Below are 18,474 nucleotides of genomic sequence, written 5' to 3' on the forward strand. Positions count from 1 at the left end.
AGTGTGCACGTTCTTTTCTGCCGGGTCTGGGACTCGAACCCCTGTCCCTCTCCCCGCCGCGGGGGCCGCTGGGTCCGGCTGCCGCCGGAAGCGGGGTGGGGGGTTCCGGGGCCGGCGGTGTCCTCTGCCCGCCCCGCCGCGCCGCCCTCTCCCCGCCGCACCATGCTGCTCGCCCGGGCCCTGCGCGCCGCCGCGGCCCTGCGCCCGGCGCCCCGCCGCCTCCTCTCCTCCTCCTCCTTCCCCCGCGCTTTCCTGCCGCCGCATGGCACCGCGCCGACCCAGGCCCGCTCCCTCTGGCAGCTGGGCGGCGGCGGCTGGCGGTCGGCGCTGCTCCGCCCGCGGCGGGGCTCGGCCGGCGGCGTGTCCTGCGGTTGCGGCGGCCTCCACACGGAGGGTGAGCGGGGAAGGGGGTTGTGAGGGGGTCCCGGGGGAGCTGTGAGGGGATCCCGGGGGAGCTGTGAGGGGATCCCGGGGGGCTGTGAGGGGATCGCTGTGGGCGGGCGGTGTGAGGGGACGGAGCGTTCCCGCCCTTTGGGGGGCGCGAGGCGGACACGTGCGCGCGCCCTTCCCCCCTCCCACCCCCCCATGCCGGGCATTAATGGGTTCAAACTGGAACACAGGAGGTTCCACTCCAATTTGAGAAGAAACTTGTTCATGGTGAGGGTGGCAGAGCCTGGCCCAGGCTGCCCAGGGAGGTTGTGGAGTCTCCTTCTCTGCAGACATTCAAACCCGCCTGGACACCTTCCTGTGGAACCTCAGCTGGGTGTTCCTGCTCCATGGGGGGATTGCACTGGATGAGCTTTCCAGGTCCCTTCCAACCCCTGACATTCTGTGATTCTGTGATTCTCAACCCCCCACCAGGTGACAAAGCGTTCGCGCAGTTCCTGACAGACGAGATCAAGGAGGAGAAGAAGATCCAGAAGCACAAATCTCTGCCTAAGGTCTCCGGTGGGTGGGAGCTGGAGGTGCACGGCACAGAGGCCCGGCTGGTGCGGAAGATCGCCGGGGAGAAGTGAGTGTGGCCTGGGCGGGAGGACCCAAGGGGGTTGGTGAATCTGCAGAAACGTATTTCACCTTGCGCTCCTTTTATTCTTATCTGCCCAGTCTGTGCAAACCGATACTGCAGAGCGCGCTCTTTTACCCACTTGGGCTAAAGGCCCTTTTTTTTAATTTTTACATGAGCTTGCTACTATGTTATGTGTTACAAAGTTTCACCCAGTCTTCCTGCATTGAAAATAACAGTTTAATAAAACTTCTCATTTCTGGAGGAAGCCAGCTTCATTCAGGCCTGTGTTTCAAACCGCAGTCCTTAGTCTTGTTCACAGTGTGTGAGTTCAACACCAGCAATGTTGTCACCACAACAAAAGCTTCAAGTAGAATAAATTTTGATGGGTATTTTTTGATTGTGCTCAAAGTGCGTTCTTCTGTTTCTTTTGAAGGATAACGGTTACGTTCAACATCAATAACAGCATTCCACCCTCGACTGAGGAAGAAACACAAGAAGAGCAGAAACCTGATGAGCAGGAGGTAATGTAGTCTCTGTGCCCTTCAGTGATGGGTGCGCAGAGGGAGGTTAGACCCTTGCCCTTATGCGTTTTCCTCTCTCATGTGATATTTGGGAGCATTAAGTCACAAAATGCAGGTTTTTCTGGGGTGGCTGTCATTGGCTGTCACCCTCGTCTCCAGCAGGAAGGCAGAGCAGGGTGAGAGAGCTCTGTACGAGGAGAATTAAGAGGAACTTGGGTATCTCTTGCCTTTCCAACCCCCTGCAATAAATGCTGCCTTTTGTACTTGGCTAGTGTAGCTCACAATGACTTCACTTGCATGGTTTTGTTTGTCGAAAGTGTCTCACTCCTGTTTAATTGGACCATTAGTAAAAATACCATTGAAAACTGCAAATGAGCAATATAATTTGAGGTGGGTGTCTTCGTCTGCGGTGACACTGATGCCGAACGAGTCAGGAGTGCAGCTGCACAGTGTGCGGCTGGCAGCAGTTCACCTGCACTTGCCGCATGGCAGTGTTTATTCCTGTGCATGGCACTCAGCGTTGGGACAATACTGGGGACATTTCTTTGTTCCTTCCCTTCCTGAGTGTTCTGGTGTCTGCTGAGAAGGCGCAGCACATTTGATCTGTGCACCTGTACATGCATTTGGCAGAGTCTGTGTCCTGCTGAGTGTCCTCCCTGAAGAAGGGCAGGTGGGAGCAGCTCCTGCTCTCAAAGCAGTCTGAGTCCGTTCCCAGCTCCTGTCCCTTTGGGGCACCCATCCAGGGGAGCTGCTGCCTCTCAGGGGTGTCAGATGCTCCCAGTTGCCATTTTACCTGTGTGAGCAGCTGCAGAAAAGGGCCATTGGTGCCATAGAGGGAACTTTGGGTCACCCTGGCCAGGTCAGGCTCCCAGAAGAGGGTGACAGGGAACAAGCTGGGCCGGGTGGGCTGTGTTGTGACTGCCCTCACTTTGGCTCCTGCTCAGACTCCAATGCTGATGCAACTGTTCTCTTCTTTAGCCTGAACTTACATCAACTCCAAACTTTGTTGTGGAAGTCATCAAAGATGACACAAAACAGACTCTTGTTCTCGACTGCCATTACCCTGAAGACGAGGTGGGTATTGCACTGTGCTGTGCCTTGCTGCGCATTTCCTGCTTGACTGTAGTGTGATTGTGCCACTGTTGACTCCAACAGCGCCTTCTACTCTGTTAGTTTGTTCAATCTGCAGAAGATGCAATCTATTCTTATATCTCTTTTTTTTTTTTTTTAACACCTAAAATTGCTTTGTGTTTGCAAGAACATTCTTTGGGGAGATGATCTGTTTCATTCCTGACATCCTGACCTGGTGTGTCTGATCAGCTGCTTATCAGCCAGTTTATTGAATTACATTGGAGAGGGGAGGCAAGGGTTAACTCCAACAGCACCGCAGCTTGAGAGGGATCAACAGGAATGGCCAAAACAAGACTGATTTAATACAGTGTATCAATAATTCCAAATCTCCTTGGTGCCAGGTGTCACAAAGAGAAGTAGCGATTAAAAGAAGTGTGGGTGGGGAATAAAATTGTGAGCTTTGCTTCAGACTAAGTTCTGTGGTTTATTTTGTAAACCTTACCAGATCATTGATTTAGCCAGTCGTAGCTGAGAAAGGTTAGACAGACTTGAAAAGACGCATTTAGAACCATGCAGAAGAGATTTTTACATCTTAAAAATGTAAACCTTAAATGTACAACCCAGGCTGCTGATTTACATCAGATTGCCTCTGGCAGCATGAGCTGGTGCTGTGACACCTTCAGGCAGTTCCTGCCGCCTTGTGCAGGTCTGTGCTTCCCAGGCACCTGTTGAGACAGAGCCTTAGTAAGGCTCTTAGTGCCTGCAGTGTAACATTCTTGTCTTTGGGAGGAGATGGCTGCAGGGGTGCTGTAGTTAGAGCTAATTGTGTGTCTTAAATCTCATCTGTTTCAGGTTGGAGATGAGGGAGAGGAAGAGAGTGATATTTTCACAATTAGGGAGGTCAGTTTTCAGCCCACTGGAGAATCAGACTGGAAAGACACCAACTACACCCTCAATACAGATTCCCTTGACTGGGTAAGTGTTGCTGGCGATGTCTGAGACCAGGATTCCCCCAGTCTGGAGTTGCAGACTTGGAGTTGCAATAGTTAAGTAGGATTAAGAAAGTACAAAAAATTGCATTCGTGATTGTAAAGGATTTAGTCTCTCAACCAGGTATTTATATCACATTCCACCCTTTGCAAATGCTGTTGAAACAATTCAGCCCTAAGGCCACAGCATTACAGAGAGGGGACAGGCAGAACTTGGCATGTGTCACATTTGACAGACTATACCTGCTGACTCCTACAGTCAGTTAATCATCTCTGAAGTGCAGCTTGTTTGTAATGATGGGTTTGAGTTCACATGACAGAGTTTGGATGACCTGTTCCACGGCCCCCTCCCTCCAAATGTTACACCCAAGGCCAGGCTTGCTGAGAAGGGGCTGGGGAGTTGCCTGGTCTTCTGGGAGAAAGAAATGCCAGCTGCCATGGGACATTGTAAAAGCAACCCCTGCCCAGGTGTCCTTGCTAAGGAAGGTTCCTGTTTCTTGCTTCCAGGCTCTGTATGATCACTTAATGGATTTCCTGGCTGATCGAGGAGTGGACAACACGTTTGCTGATGAGTTAATAGAGCTCAGCACCGCACTGGAGCACCAGGAGTACATTAAATTCCTTGAAGACCTTAAAAGCTTTGTCAAATGTCAGTAGGCCAGGCTGGGAAACTTCTCTTCAAGTGTGGGTATTCCACAGCACTGCTCCAGCCAGCAATACCCAAATATATCTTCACAACAGATACGGAGAGTAAGTAACTTTGAATTTGGAAATGAGCATCATGTGAGGATTCTTTCTTGTATTCGGGAATTTGTATTTATGTTGCAGCCCAGATCACGTTCTCTAACATTATGGCCCGCAATTGCCACACCCTACTTGGTGGGTTTTGTACAATTAAGAATGAATGTGAAGAATAAAATCTGTTCAACATAATCACTGAAAACTGGTGGTTTCCCTTTCTGCTGTGCCATCGCTGTCCAGAGAGCTGTCATAAAAATGATGCTGGTGTTTGTGTCTGAGCCAGTGTTAACACAGCTGCTCGCAGAGCTGTTGCTGCAGCGGTGGTGTGCACTGACCCAGAGTTCTGTGCAGGGAAGAGCTGTTCCAGCAGCTCCACAGTGCATGCCCTCTCGGAGAGTTGTAGCTGTACAAGGAAGTTTGCTGGCCAAACAGTGCTAATTATGAATGTGAATCTTATTCTAGAAATTTTGGCTGTCTTTGTGTTAGGGAATAGAACTCAGGGTCTTAAACATTGTATTTGAGGAGCTGTTTTAAAAAGGGATGTGCTGCCATAATCTATTATATTAGTATTAATGTAGCTCTTTTAGAAAGATGCTGCAAGGAGGCTGGTGCACTGTGGTTCCAGCAGGATGATGGTGAGGCGGCGGTTGCTGCTGGCAAAAGTGCTGCTGCAGGGCAGCAGCTGCAGCCTCTGCTCAAACCGCTGGCTCCAGCTGTTCCCTGAAGGTCATAAATATAAGCAGAAACCAAAGCTGAAGTCCAGCATGAGCTATGAGCTCACTGCTGCATTGTTAAAGACAACACAAAGGCTGAAATAAACTTAAGTGTTATTTATTTCAAAACATATACTGTGCCATTAAAAGTGCGGGTCAAGGCAATACTACTGCCTTTTCAAATATATTTTTGACACAGCAGTTACAAGAATATACATAAAAATACTAGCAGCTCTGGGTGGATTGTTAGTCTTGAAGTCCTTCCAGTAAAAAAGCAGCAGCCAAATCAGCTTATAGGAGAATCGTCCAGGAGTCACAGACCTTTACAGAAGTTGAACAGAGAAGCTATAGCAATATATAAAATGAATTATTAATGTTCAAAACTATTTCAAACGCTCCCGTCCTAACACTGTCCTCCCCGTGCAGGTACAGACAGTGATTTTACACAAGCAGGGAACCTAAGAACACACCAGCTCTAGCTTGAGCCAAACAATGGCAGGTGTTCTTTAAGAGATATGGGCAAGGCCTTTTGAGGAGGCTTAAACTGAGGTAATTTTAAAAACTTTTCTTCATGAACCACTTACCTGAATAGCTATTCCACATAAAAGTTGGTAGTTGTTGGCTACTGTGTGAAAAAGGTAAAGCACTAAAGCTGACAGGTCCTTGAAAGATTCCCTAATCCATCAGTTGTGTATTTTGGCTCTTCCTTTTATAGTTACTGGTGGTCAAAAGTAAAACCATTTCCAAGGAAGTTTGTGGAAAACAGCAACACAAACCCCTGGCGGGAATCAATGGCCTTGTGGTTTCTGCCCACATAATTGAGAAGTGGATCCAAGCAGAGATCCCTTCCAGGAACTTGACACTCACCGGACAGCTCATGAGCAGACTGGCTTCCTCTTCCATCCCACTGGTCACCGTGAACTCAGGGTTGTGAAAGCACCTGTGACTGTGCTCGGTTAGAGTATGTTCTAGAAGTGCCCGTAGCTTCTCTTCTGTCATACCCTGAGAAACAACGGGTTAAAAGAGATCTCACACTTAAGCTGCTGCCAGTAGCTTGAAACTGCCTCTTCTCAGCAGAAAAACTTAGTCACAGCTAACATGCAGCTTACCTGTGTGCTGATGTATAACCCACACTGGCAAAATACGGCGTGATTCCTCACAGTCAGGTTATTCCTAGAAGGAGCATACAGTGAGCATCATCACAACCACCAGAATGAAGTCAGAATTTAGCAAAAACCTCTTTTAACATTACAAGATCATTGCTCAGGTTTTTTATTTTGTTGAAGTTCACAGTAACAGCCTGTTTGCCCACTACCTTTGCCTGTTTCTAAGCCAAAACTGCTGTAGGGGAGTGGAGAACCTCATGCTAATGCCAAGGGCTTTCTTACTTTCTACACACTGGGCAGATGACCTTGTCGCTGGCATCCAAGCCATCAAGCATCGCGTTGAGACATTCTTCATCAAACTGCAGGCTTCGCTCGTACTCTTCTATAACCAACTGTTCTGCAATAACACAGCAAAATACCCTCAAACATCTGTTAGGAACTTAAAGCAGCACATGTGAAGCTGCTGGACAGATGGAGGCTGTGGCAGCCAAGTTTCTGAATTTTTCTTTCTTCGGATCAGATTTCTATACTTGATGAAATTCCTGTTAAACCATTTTTTCCTATGGCTCAGCCTTTAGCCAGTTTCAAGTGGGGGACTTTCCACTTTCCACCCAGTAATTTAGAAACATTCTAAATTGATTTATACAGGTTCCTACAGCTCCCAAACACCTCAGTGCTGTTTCTCTGGTCTCATTAGCTTGTCAAAGACCTTAAAATGCCACTTAAAACTGTCAAAAAGGGTCTCGATGCATTACAGAGGTTACAGGGATTTCTAAGGAGGCTCTTCTGTATCGCATGGTCTACACGATCTGAGGAGCGTGGCCACAGCTAGTTTGGATTATTACAAAGTCAGGAATATTACAAATCAAGTAGGATTCAGAAAACACATAGAGAAATTACCTTGCAAGATCAATTCTTGTTGGATCTCTTCTAGCACTGCTAGTTCATCGGGCTCCTCTGGCATCTGAAAGGGGCATCAGTCAGTGACTTTCCATTCTGGCTACTGGCTCACTTAACTTCCAGCACCTGCCTGACCTGTCACTGCATCGTAGATTGACTCTGCTCATTCTTCTGTCTCTATTTGCAAAGCCACGCACACACCATAACCACCTGTGCAGAGCCAGCCACAATGGATCAGAACAGTCTGACTTGCTTTTTAAAACAAAGTTTTATTCCTGTTCTCAGGAGCAGTTGGTGACAGACCCAGCTCTGAAAACCACAGATGAGGAACCCACCCTGTGCTGTGATTCACACGCAGTTTCTGCAGGAAATAAGGAAGCTCCCCACTTGTAGGCCCAAAGTCCAGTGCTTTCACAGCACAGCACCCTGCATAAGCTGCAGAAACATGAAACCCAAAAGCTCCAAATTTTGCCAACTCCAGCCAGCAAGAGGCTGACGTTACAGCTGCAGAGAGATCATAGAATAGAAGCATGGAACAGTTCGGGTTAAAGGGACCTTCCCAGCTCCCCCAGTGCCACCCATGCCATGAGCAGGGACATCTTCACCAGCTCAGGTTGCTCAGAGCGCCCCCCCCCAATCCAGCCTGGCCTGGGATGTCTCCAGGGGAGGGCAACCTGGGCCACGTTCTCACCACCCTCACTATACATTTTTTCTTTCCTTATATCTAATCTAAATCTCCCCTTGTTTAGTTTAAAACCATCACAACAGGCCCTGGCTTAAAAGTCTGTCCCCATCTTTCTTATAGGTTCCTTTTACGCACAGAAAGGCCACAATAAGGTCTCCCTAGAGCTTCTCTTCTCCAGGCTGAACACCCCAACTCTCTCAGCCTGTCCTCCCAGCAGAGCTGTTCCATTTGATCCACCTGCATTACCCCCTCCGCACGTTGATGCTGCCGAGCACGTGAGCCCCGCAGCGGTCCTGACCTGGCCCAGCGCCTCCTCTCCCAGGCCGCCCGGCAGCCCCTCCTGCAGCCGCTGCCACTCCTGCTCCATCACCTCCTGCACCAGCAGCGCGCCGGGGCCGCACTCTCTGTCCCCGGCCTGTCGGTACCGGTCCAGCAGCTTCGCCCGGCTGCTCCTCAGCCGTTCCATGCAGCGCTGGGGGGGCAGAGCACACGAAACCCGTCAGTGCCGCGCTGGGGCGAGCGCCGGGACCCCAGGGCCGGTGGCATCCCGGAGGGGTTGCCCGGGAGGGGGGGTGACACCTGCTGCCGGGGGTCGGGGCCTCGACCGGCCCGCGACGGCAGCGCCGCGCCCCGCAGAGAGGGCTTGGGAAGGGGTTTGGGAATGGGCCAGGCCCGGCCCGGAGAGGCGAACCGGGGCCAAAGCAGCGGGTAGAGCTGTTCCGCACTCACCCGGCGGTACGTCTCCTTCCATGGCGGTGCGGCCGGGCCCTTGTACCGAGCGCGGTGTCTCCGCAGCGGCTCCTCCATCGCCCGCCCGCCGGGAGCCGCGGGGCACGCCGGGAAATGTAGTCCCGGCGCGGAGAGTGACGCCCATTGGCGGGCGCGGCCCGATGACGCCCGGAAGTGGCGCTTGGCGGCGGCGATGGCGGCCGAGTGGGGCCCGGCGGAGCAGTGGCGCGCGGCCCTGCCGCAGCACGCGGTGCTCAGCCGCCTCCGCGAGCGCGCTCCCGCCGCCGGCGCGCGCCCGCCCCTCATCCGCGACCTGCTGTTCGGGCTGGACGGCGACGTCCTGCTCTGGGACGGCGAGCGCGGCGCCCTCCACGCCATCGCCCTCCGCCGCCTCGGCGGGCCCGACCCCGCCGGCCTCAGCCGGTACCAGGTGCGGCCCGGCGCTGAGGGGAGCGTGAGGGGGTGAGGGAGCGGTACCGGGGGTTGTGACAGGAGCCGGTGAGGGGGCCGGTTCCTGGAGGCCGCGGCCGGGGAGTTCCGCACCCGCCCGCTGTCCGGGGATGTTTCCTCAGAGAAACCCGTCGGTTTGTGGTCGGAGACAACTTTTTGCCTCATTCTTTGCTTTGTAGCCGTTGTATAAATCACTCTCCTGAAGAGAAACTGCCATGTTAATGTATACTGTGATTCTAGGCTTAACTGCAACATCTCTATTTTCAGACCCTTATCTGCATAAACCCGCCCCTTTTTGAGGTGTATCAGACGCTGTTAAGCCCCACGCAGCATCATGTGGCGCTCATCGGTACGAAGGGGCTCATGGTGCTGGAGCTGCCCAAGCGCTGGGGGAAGAACTCGGAGTTTGAAGGTGGGAAATCCACGGTGAACTGTAGGTGGGTGAGACCGCAGGCGGTTAACGACGTCCCTGTCCTTGTCCTCGACAGCTTCTCCTCTCTCGGGGTCACACAGATGTGGAAGATGTTGGATATCAGCAATTTTTTTTCCTGGGAAGGGCTGTTGGGCATTGGAACAGGCTGCCCAGGGCAGTGGTGGAGTCACCGTCCCTGGAGGGGTTTAAAAGATGCGTACGTGAGGTTCTTAGGGTCATGGGTTAGTGCCAGATTTAGGTTATTGTTGGACTCGATAATCTTAAGGGTTTCTTCCAACCAAAATGATTCTATGCTTCTGTGAAGACACTGGTTGTATTTGGGTTGTAGGGACAACTGCAAATTTTATTTTGGCTCAGGGACTTGCTGATTGTCAAGTTTCCTGAATAAACTTGTTGCGGATGCTGAGGAGCAAAGTGTTCCTCTGTAGTGTTCTCTAACCTTTCTGGTGTCCTTTACCTGTGGTAGCTAAAAGCACATGTCCTTATGGAAATAACAGAGGGCTTCAAGTTAAAGCTGTCCCTCCACCTCTAAGAATAATGCAGCTAATAGCTATGAAACCTTTTAATTTGATTTCTGGCTCCTCTTGCCCTGACTTCCATTTAGAAGTAACTGTGTTTCTTGTAACAGTGTGGATTTCTGCTTTGTGTTTCAGCACTGTTCCTATTGCGGAAAGGTTCTTCACAAGCTCAACATCTCTGACTTTAAAACATGCTGCCTGGTATCCCTGTGAGACATTAGAGCCCCACATTGTCCTCTTGACTTCAGATAACACTATAAGGTAAAACCTGTTTGTAGTTGATTGTGTTTGGGAGACTTTTTTGTCATATCCAGTCTGATTTTTTACCAGATATTTGTGTCCTGCCGTTCTTAGAATGGGAGAAACTTTAGTCTGATACAGTTTGATGTTCCTGCATCAGCAGGGACACGTGCGACTGCCAGCTGAACAGACTCGCTGCTGTTTCTTTCCTCCAGGTTTTACAGTCTGAAGGTGCCGCAGACGCCCATCAAAGTGATTGCTCTTTCTGACACTGAGGAGGAGACTCTCACGATCAAAAAAGGGTTTGTGTGGCTTTATTTTGAATTGCTTTTGACAGCATAAGCTCTGCATTCTTACTCGTGTTTTTAATGAATAAGTGATAAATTCACCCCGAAATGTGATGTGAATTTTCTCAGGGCTTCTTCCCAGCTGCACTTTTTAAAAAGAAAAAAAAAATCTGTTTGCTCCATTTTTTTAAAAGAAAGCAGGAATAAACTATACAGGCTAGAGTTTGTCAGAGTAGTCATTTGAAAAATACACATTGTCTTTAAGATGGGGTCAAAAAGGGCTTTTTGAGTGAGGAGTTAGAAAATAGATCATCTTTTTATTTCCTTCTTGGTCTAATTTAAAAGGAAAAACTGGAAGGTCTGTGCTGGTGAAGTCACAGAGTGATGCACCACATATGAAATACCAGTACAGGTTTTTCTTTTATCCTGTGAACCTGGACTGGCTGGCGGCTGCCCTGCAGAAGTGAGGTACTCTCGGAATTTACTTGCGTGCTGAGAATAGCGTGTGTGAAAGGACAGAGGGACAGGTGTTCAGCAGTAATTTGTCAGCACGTATCCGGGTAAACAGTTGTTTTCTCATGACCACAGCTGGCTTCAGGTCTTGTTGTGACTTGTCCCCAGGAGAGCATACACAGCATCACTGGGAGAGACCGCCGTGGCCTTTGACTTCGGCCCGCTAGTGCCTGTCCCAAAGAACATTCTTGGGCAGCGAGGGCGTGAAGAAGTGTTGGCCTATCCGCTCTACATTCTGTATGAAAATGGAGAGACATTCCTCACGTACATCAGCCTGCTCCAGAGGTAGGATCCCCTTTGTCCTCTGGTTTCACGGGGTGCATGTATGTTTGTACAACATTAGAGTTGGGGAGCCATCGCTCAGCGTGGCTGTGACTCTGTAACGGAGGTTGGGCTGAGTTTTATTGTATTGCAGCCTGGTTTACCTCTTTGTGGCAGTGCTAAGAGATTGAAATCCAAGAATAGTGTGACATCCTTTTTCATCCAGATGTTAAGGGTGCAGTTTCCACTGCTGAGAATCCACTGTCTACAATCAGAAATTTGAAATGAAGACACCAGACTATTAAAAGATCAGTGGGTGTGAGGCTGTTTATCGGGTGTATTTTGGGGCCTTCACAGCGCAGACGCTCTTAGCTTTGGATGAGGCTGAAAGAGCCAGGGGCAACTTAGGAAATATAATATTGTTGAAGTGTAGCTTGGTAGCTTGGTTGCTTTCAAAGCATAAAACGTTTTTATTGAGCTCCTGTTTCTTCTCTGAGATGTCCACTGAGTAGGTGTAAGTGCAGACTCCGAGTCTGCAGGAGTGCGAATTGCTGCTAATGGAAATTAAACACAACTCCAAACCACTGGGGTTTTTTTATGATGCTTATTTTGTAGTTATTGTCCAGAAAACTCCTGCAGGCGGCTGTGGGGAACTCTGCGTCCACACCTTGTGTTGTGAATGTTGTGAACACATCTTTATTCCAGCACGGGGAGCCTGGGCAAGCTGCTTGGCCCTCTGCCCATGCACCCTGCGGCAGAAGACAACTACGGTTACGACGCCTGCGCTGTCCTGTGCCTGCCCTGCATCCCAAACATCCTGGTGATCGCCACCGAGTCGGGAATGCTGTACCACTGCGTGGTGCTGGATGGAGAAGAGGATGAGGAGCAGGTACTTTGTTTTGGGTTTTTTTTCTGTACGCATTTTTGTTTCTTTAGTCAGAGTTCCCGGCTGCAGGATGGCAGGATGCCTGGAAGGGAATGCCAGGTGCCAAAGCTGCGTTCTTTGGTAATGAGGTAGCGAGTCTTCCTTCTGTTCCAGCCAGTCCCTGTGATTTCTGATGCTTTCATTTTAAAAATCAGTTCTGTATATCCTGATGGTAGATGCGTTTTTGATCAAACTTTGAACTATTATTATTGTTATTATTATGAACTATTTTAAAGAGGATCTTCTAAGAAGAAACCCTGGTTTGGAGATAATTTTTTTTAAGTGGAAAAAAAAAAAGGACTTGAACTACTTTCCCTGACAATTAATACTCTTGCTTAGATTATGTAACTCTTTCTTGATGCTGTTTATGTTGGCTTTTCTATTTTAAATGATGTCTGATGGAAGAATTCAATGTTCTTTACAGTCAGAAAAGTCATGGGACCCAAGATCCGATCTTATTCCTTCCCTGTATGTGTTTGAATGTGTTGAGCTGGAACTCGCACTGAAACTGGCTTCAGGAGATGAAGAGGAGCCTTTGGAGTCTGATTTCTCTTGCCCAATCAAACTGCATCGAGGTAGGGTTGTTCAGGTTATTGGCTTTTACTTGCTTTTTCTCATGCATTTAGGATCAAGGTTTTTACAAATTATCTTTGGTGTCAAATGGTTTTGAAATAAGGGTTTGTGTGATGTCTTCAGTAAAGCTGTGGCAAGAGGAGGCTGTGGACGTGCTGGGGAGTTCACTTAGGGCAGGTTACACAATACTAAATTCTTACAGCTGTGGCTGATGAAGTAGAAGTTGTTGCACCTGTGTACATAAGCAAGTGCTGTGGGGATGGTCACCCAGAAGGAAGAATTGGTACCTGCTTATTAGAGCATCCAACGCAGTTGTGGGGCAGGAAGTTGGGTTGGATGAACTTTGTGTGTTTCTGAACAAGCAGCTTGTCAGAATGCTGGTGTCCTGGCTTTCCCTGAGCTTCCCCTTAAAATCTAGTGGATTGATACAGATGCGGTGTGAGAGGAATAGTTTAAAACGTTTCCTCGGATATTTCAAGCGTAATTTGATTTTATGAAGAGCTGTAACAACATGGCTAATGCATTTGGCTGATTTTTGGATGGAGACGAGTTAGTACTTGCAACAAGATGTTCATGCTGACTGGGCAGTAAGTTGATACACGTGTTGAACAGTGCAGGTTTGCAGGTTGAGTTTTTCTCAGTTCGGTGCTGTCTCCTACATTTGCTGTTTAAATTTCAGATCCAAAGTGTCCCTCTCGGTACCACTGCACACACGAGGCTGGTGTCCACAGCGTGGGGCTGACGTGGATCAATAAACTGCACAAATTCCTTGGTTCAGGTGAGTGGCAAGACACTGTTGTGTGTAGAGTGTGCTATCGAACACCGATGTTTTGCTAGTACCACATTGGTGGATGTGGGTAATAGTGAGAATCTCTTAGGCTGCCAGATGTATCTCATGCACTGTGACAAATCTCTTTGTAGATGAAGAAGACAAAGACAGTTTACAGGAGCTGGGAGCAGAACAGAAGTGCTTTGTTGAACATATTCTTTGTACAAAACCATTGCCATGCAGGTAAACCCTTTCTATTGCTCCAAATCAGTGAGTTGCTATGGACAATGTTTATGATTTGCCCTCTTTTGCTGCATTCTCACCATTAAAAATAAGGAACTCGGCCTAACAGAATTAAAATAATACAAATAAACAGTTTGTGCATCAGAATTCTTGATGTACAGTTAGAGAAGTAAGCTAAATTCCTGTGTTACTGTCTGAAAATCATCAGAAACAGCAGAAATCTTTACTGTTTACTTGACCCCAGACAACTCTGAGGCTTGATTTGTCTGTTTTGAATGCTGACATGTTCCTTTTACCCACTTGTTTCGATCAAATAATGCCTTGAAAGAACATCTGATTTTTTTTAAGCTTAGTCAGGTTTAAAATGCATCATTTGCTGGGCTTTGTAATATAGCTTTATCTGCTCTGTTTTTTCACTGCTATGTATTAAACACTGTGAACATACAGAAAAAAAAAAAAGTTTATTAATAGGTTATAAGTCATCTGATCTTAGTCAGGACATGTTGAATCTCTAGTGGCGTTAGTAGTTACAGGGGAGAGGCCTTTTGGAGCAAGCATTGCCATAGCGAGAGCTTTTCCAGAAGAGCGAACTTGCACAACAGCCTCAGGAAGAAAGAACTGGTTTAACCACCTAATTCTTGTGTTTCCTTCTCTTCAGGCAACCTGCTCCCATCAGAGGATTTTGGATCGTTTCTGACATCCTGGGACCCACAATGATCTGCATCACAAACACCTATGAGTGTATTACAAGGCCTCTCTTGTACGTTTGAAATCTGTGACTGTTGCAGGAAAAGGATCTCAGGATATAATGTTTTTTACTATTGTTCTTGTAATCCTCTCACCCCAGACTTTGGGACCTCTTAGGGCACAGGCTGACGTTGGCCTTCCAAACAGCCCGTGGCTGAGCACTTAAGCGTTATTGTAGTAATTTACTACTGATAAGGTTTTTGTAAGGGTTATAATTAATCTATAACACTTTTAATGGGTATTAGGACGAGAGTTGCATCAGAAGGTTCTTGATGGTATTTCTTTTTTGTTTTGCTTTCCTGATTTTTATAATGAGGGAACCTGCAAATCAGAAATTAATTTACAGGCAGTAGTATAGAGATTCTTAATAGGCACCAAAATTACGTTTGCATGAAAGAGGAAAAAAAGTAGGTTCTTAAATTGCTTTGAAGTAGTGGGATTTTAGTATGCGTTTCCAGAGCAACTTTACTTTGGGGCTGGTGGGAAAGGCATGGACTACTGTGGTAGATTTGCATCTGCACAAGTAAGTGAACACATGAGAGGAGAGCACTGTTTTCAGTTTATTTCTTGCTGAGAACACTGTTTAACGTATGAGGGGTGCCTTCGGCAGAGTTAGCATTAATGTCAGGTTCTCTTACAGACCTATTATAATCATTATTATTTTAAAAACTATTTCTGCGGCATTCTTAAATAACTTTTTCTCACAGCTCTTTTAAAACCCATTATCTGAAATTACATAGGTGTACAGTGACCAAGCAGGTGGTGTTTGCTTTGTTATGGAACTTCCTTCTCCTTAAGTAAAAGGATATTTATGATTCTTGCAGTTTCAGCTGTGGCCAAACAGAAAGATGTGGGGCTGTGAGCTCCCCCAACCTTGTCTAGAGCTGGATTTACCACATAGTTGAAATATTTTCTCTTGGAACACTTGTGACTTACTGCTGTAATACATTAACTGTGCAGCGGATGAGTTCCTCACTTTACAATTTAAATTCCGATGTGGTTTAATTTTTTTCTGGTTTAAACTGCATTCTCCCATGCGATGTTCTTTGGTAGGAGCACAGTCCATCCTGCGTCCCCTCCCCTGCTGTGCACCAGAGAGGACAAAGATGTTGCGGTTTCCCCTCTCCGCATCCTGGCCGAGTCGCAGCACTCCTTTGAGAAGCACATCCGCAGCATCCTGCAGCGCAGCTCTGCCAACCCCTTGCTCCTCAAGTAAGGAAATGTGTTTTCCTAGGGGGAATGACCCCCAGGAATCCTGTGTGTTCATCAGCTCCTGAAGGAACAGCACCTGAGCTGGGACGGAGCAATAACGGGGATGATGGAACTTGGGAGGGGGATCGTCTTGCTGCAGCCCCTGGCTCAAAGCAGGGCTGATTGGGTTGTTCATCACTTGTCCCATTGGCTTTTGAGTATCTTTCAGATGATACCTTGGGATTTCCTCACATAAGAAAAATTATTTATAGCAAAGGGATTTAATTATATCAATAGTCTCTTCCATAACTGAGCCCTCAGAGTCCTTACCATAAATCCTGGGAGCTGTTTGGCCTTTCAAAGGAACACGTTCAAGCACGGCTGCAAAAACCTGTCTCTCATATTTTGAAGGTCAGCGGATAAAGATGCTGCTCCTCCCCCTGAAGAATGTCTGCAGCTCCTGAGCAGAGCCACGCAAGTGTTCAGAGAGGAGTACATACTGAAACAGGACCTGGCCAAAGAGGAAATTCAGCAAAGGTGAGACAAACCCTCGCAACTACCTGCTGTGCAGTGTCTCTGAAACAACAGCACCCAGTACCGAGCACTAAACCTTAATTAAGTCTCTGCTGCTTCAAATTAGTTATTTATATTATAAAGTTAGGAAAAAATGGAGGAGTTTGTTCTCAGCACTGCTCATTTTTTCAGTGTGTTGACTTCTTTGTACTCCTAGGAGCATTATTCACTTCTGTCACGTTTTCTGTGTGGCCTAACTCCTGATGGCTGTTGTGAGCAGTTTGATTTTAAGTATGTTTTTATTTTAAGAGTGAAGCTGCTGTGGGGACAGAAGAAGAAACAACTGGAAGATCTTAGTTACTGTCGGGAAGAAAGGTGAGTACAATCTGTCTGCTTTCATCAAGTCAAACATCAGGAATGATGCACCTCTGTGCAAAAAGTCCTTTATGCAGAGTCCTGTGTGAAACTAGTGAGAAGCAAATGCATTTCCAGCTGTAATGAGGCGGTAGGTTCAGTCCCTGCTCCAGCTGGCTTGTTTGGGCTCCTCATCCCGTTTCCACACAGACCTCTGTGCCTGTTAATCTAAAGTAAATAAACATTTCTCACTTGCATAAAGGAAAAGTTTGCGGGAAATGGCCGAGCGCTTGGCTGACAAGTATGAGGAGGCCAAAGAGAAGCAAGAAGATATTATGAACAGGTGAGTGCAAACTACGCTGTTGCATTGCAGGTCCTGCGCTGTGATGTAAAGTTTGCAAGTGTGGTAGCACAGAGTGTGTGGGAGGTGCCACCCTGGTTTGTTAGTCCAGGCTTCTGAAATTCTCTTTGTGGGGCTCGGGTGATTTTTCAGTACCACTTTAGGTCTTGACTGAGTCAGCTTCCCCTCAGAAACGCTCTGTGAGAGCAGCTGAAAGAGGAAAGTTGAGTCTGGAGCCCCTGGGACTCAGGAAGAGTGACACAAGTGCAAGGCTGTTGGTGACTCAGCATAACTGGTCACATAGCAAGTTAACTCAGCAACATTTCTTGCTTTGTCCATGAAGGATGAAGAAAGTGCTTCGGAGTTTCCACTCTCAGCTTCCTGTTCTGTCAGACAGTGAAAGAGACATGAGGAAAGAACTGCAGACGATACACGACCAGCTGCAGCACCTGAGCAACGCGATCCGACAGGTGAGATAAGGAGTCTGGCTGGCGGGTTACCGACACCACCTCCCGCCCCGCGGCCATGCGGATGGAACGCACCCCTCCCGACAGCAACTGGTACTTGTGTTACATCAGCAACAACACACTGAAATAACTTCTGGTCCTTGGTAACATAGACAGAACCTCTGCAATCCAGTATAAGCTCTGAGAAAGTCAACACACCTTCCCCAGCCTCAGCACTGACTTTCTCTTCTCTTTGTGGGAGGAAGTGTGCAAAAGCAAGCAGATTTTAACCCAAAAAGAACTGGTACTTCTTGCAGTATGACCCGCCAGTTTGTAACTCTAAAAAGATTTCACTTCGGCAGGCAGCACCAACGCTGACTGGGCTCTTTCTTCTTTTTGCACGTGACTTCTAGGTGAAGATGAAGAAGGAATACCAGCAGAAGAAGATGGAAAAGGGCACCAGCCCCCGAAAACCCAGCATCACCCTCAGTGCCTACCAGAGCCAGTGCATCCAAAGCGTCCTGAGGGAAGAGTAAGTTTGAGCTGGATTCCCCCCTGACCCACACATGAGCCATTCTGTCTGGTTTCAGGGTCTAAATGAAGCTCTGTGCTACAGGAGGGGCCGGCTGAGCCACCAGCTGCAGCTTGTTGAGGTGGCCTAAGGCATAAAGTGTGCCAGCTCCTGACAGCAGCACTGGCTACCTTGTGCTGCCATTAAATTAAATCTGCTTTTAAGTCTGCTTTTTGCCTGAGGGGCTGTTGACAGACTGTACCCAGCCTCTAATTAACAAAATGACTTGCAACTGTGCTCTCATCCCCTGCTTCTGCCATATGAACTGTTTTCCTTCCTGATCAGTTTTGAGCAAAAATGACTTGCAGCTTTTTGACTTGAATTTCTTTTTCTTGAAGGGGGGAACACATAAGGGAAATGGTAAAACAGATCAACGACATCAGAAACCACGTGAACTTCTAACACTTCTACAGCAAGGAACCTACACCGAAAGGCTGGACGAGCTTTAATTTTCCCTGGTATTTCCACTTGTATATTTAACATTTGTACGTTGACCAATCTGCCTTTTACTTATTATTTTGTAAAGATGGGACTGTGAAATAAAATACTTTTGATAAGACTCCTTATATGCTGTGTCTTTCTGCTTTTCTCCGGGGAGGGAGACTGTGCAGCAGGTATTTCAAACCTGAAATATGTTTT

The 18,474-nt window shown here is 47.9% G+C and overlaps 2 protein-coding genes across 2 annotated transcripts; both read left to right on the forward strand.

Moving 5' to 3' along the window:
- The first annotated feature begins 125 nt into the window (after positions 1–125).
- On the forward strand, positions 126–4,530 carry C1QBP (complement C1q binding protein). Its single transcript, XM_065853122.2, has 6 exons — positions 126–394; positions 862–1,012; positions 1,440–1,527; positions 2,506–2,601; positions 3,451–3,573; positions 4,095–4,530. Exons 1-6 carry the CDS (start codon positions 163–165, stop codon positions 4,242–4,244), a joined length of 840 nt encoding a protein of 279 aa, XP_065709194.1. The 5' UTR covers positions 126–162; the 3' UTR covers positions 4,245–4,530.
- A 4,096-nt stretch (positions 4,531–8,626) lies between these two features.
- Positions 8,627–18,401, forward strand: NUP88 (nucleoporin 88). Its single transcript, XM_065853488.2, has 17 exons — positions 8,627–8,891; positions 9,179–9,348; positions 9,998–10,123; positions 10,318–10,404; positions 11,011–11,187; positions 11,869–12,052; positions 12,513–12,663; positions 13,341–13,439; positions 13,583–13,673; positions 14,332–14,433; positions 15,474–15,632; positions 16,023–16,148; positions 16,434–16,499; positions 16,741–16,821; positions 17,162–17,288; positions 17,678–17,796; positions 18,174–18,401. Exons 1-17 carry the CDS (start codon positions 8,655–8,657, stop codon positions 18,235–18,237), a joined length of 2,166 nt encoding a protein of 721 aa, XP_065709560.1. The 5' UTR covers positions 8,627–8,654; the 3' UTR covers positions 18,238–18,401.
- The last annotated feature ends 73 nt before the right edge of the window (positions 18,402–18,474 follow it).

This window comes from Patagioenas fasciata, chromosome 19 (assembly GCF_037038585.1).
Source record: "Patagioenas fasciata isolate bPatFas1 chromosome 19, bPatFas1.hap1, whole genome shotgun sequence".
NCBI classification, from domain to species: Eukaryota; Metazoa; Chordata; class Aves; order Columbiformes; family Columbidae; genus Patagioenas; species Patagioenas fasciata.

What these genes read in the sequence shown, in the direction of transcription:
- NUP88 (XM_065853488.2), top strand. Translation starts at nt 8,655, where the DNA reads ATGGCGGCCGAGTGGGGCCCGGCGGAGCAGTGGCGCGCGGCCCTGCCG. An exon ending in CCCAATCAAACTGCATCGAG is followed by an intron (nt 12,664 to 13,340) that starts GTAGGGTTGTTC and finishes TTTAAATTTCAG; the next exon opens with ATCCAAAGTGTCCCTCTCGG. An exon ending in AGTTACTGTCGGGAAGAAAG is followed by an intron (nt 16,500 to 16,740) that starts GTGAGTACAATC and finishes ACTTGCATAAAG; the next exon opens with GAAAAGTTTGCGGGAAATGG.
- C1QBP (XM_065853122.2), top strand. Translation starts at nt 163, where the DNA reads ATGCTGCTCGCCCGGGCCCTGCGCGCCGCCGCGGCCCTGCGCCCGGCG. An exon ending in CGGCGGCCTCCACACGGAGG is followed by an intron (nt 395 to 861) that starts GTGAGCGGGGAA and finishes ACCCCCCACCAG; the next exon opens with GTGACAAAGCGTTCGCGCAG. An exon ending in GCCATTACCCTGAAGACGAG is followed by an intron (nt 2,602 to 3,450) that starts GTGGGTATTGCA and finishes CATCTGTTTCAG; the next exon opens with GTTGGAGATGAGGGAGAGGA.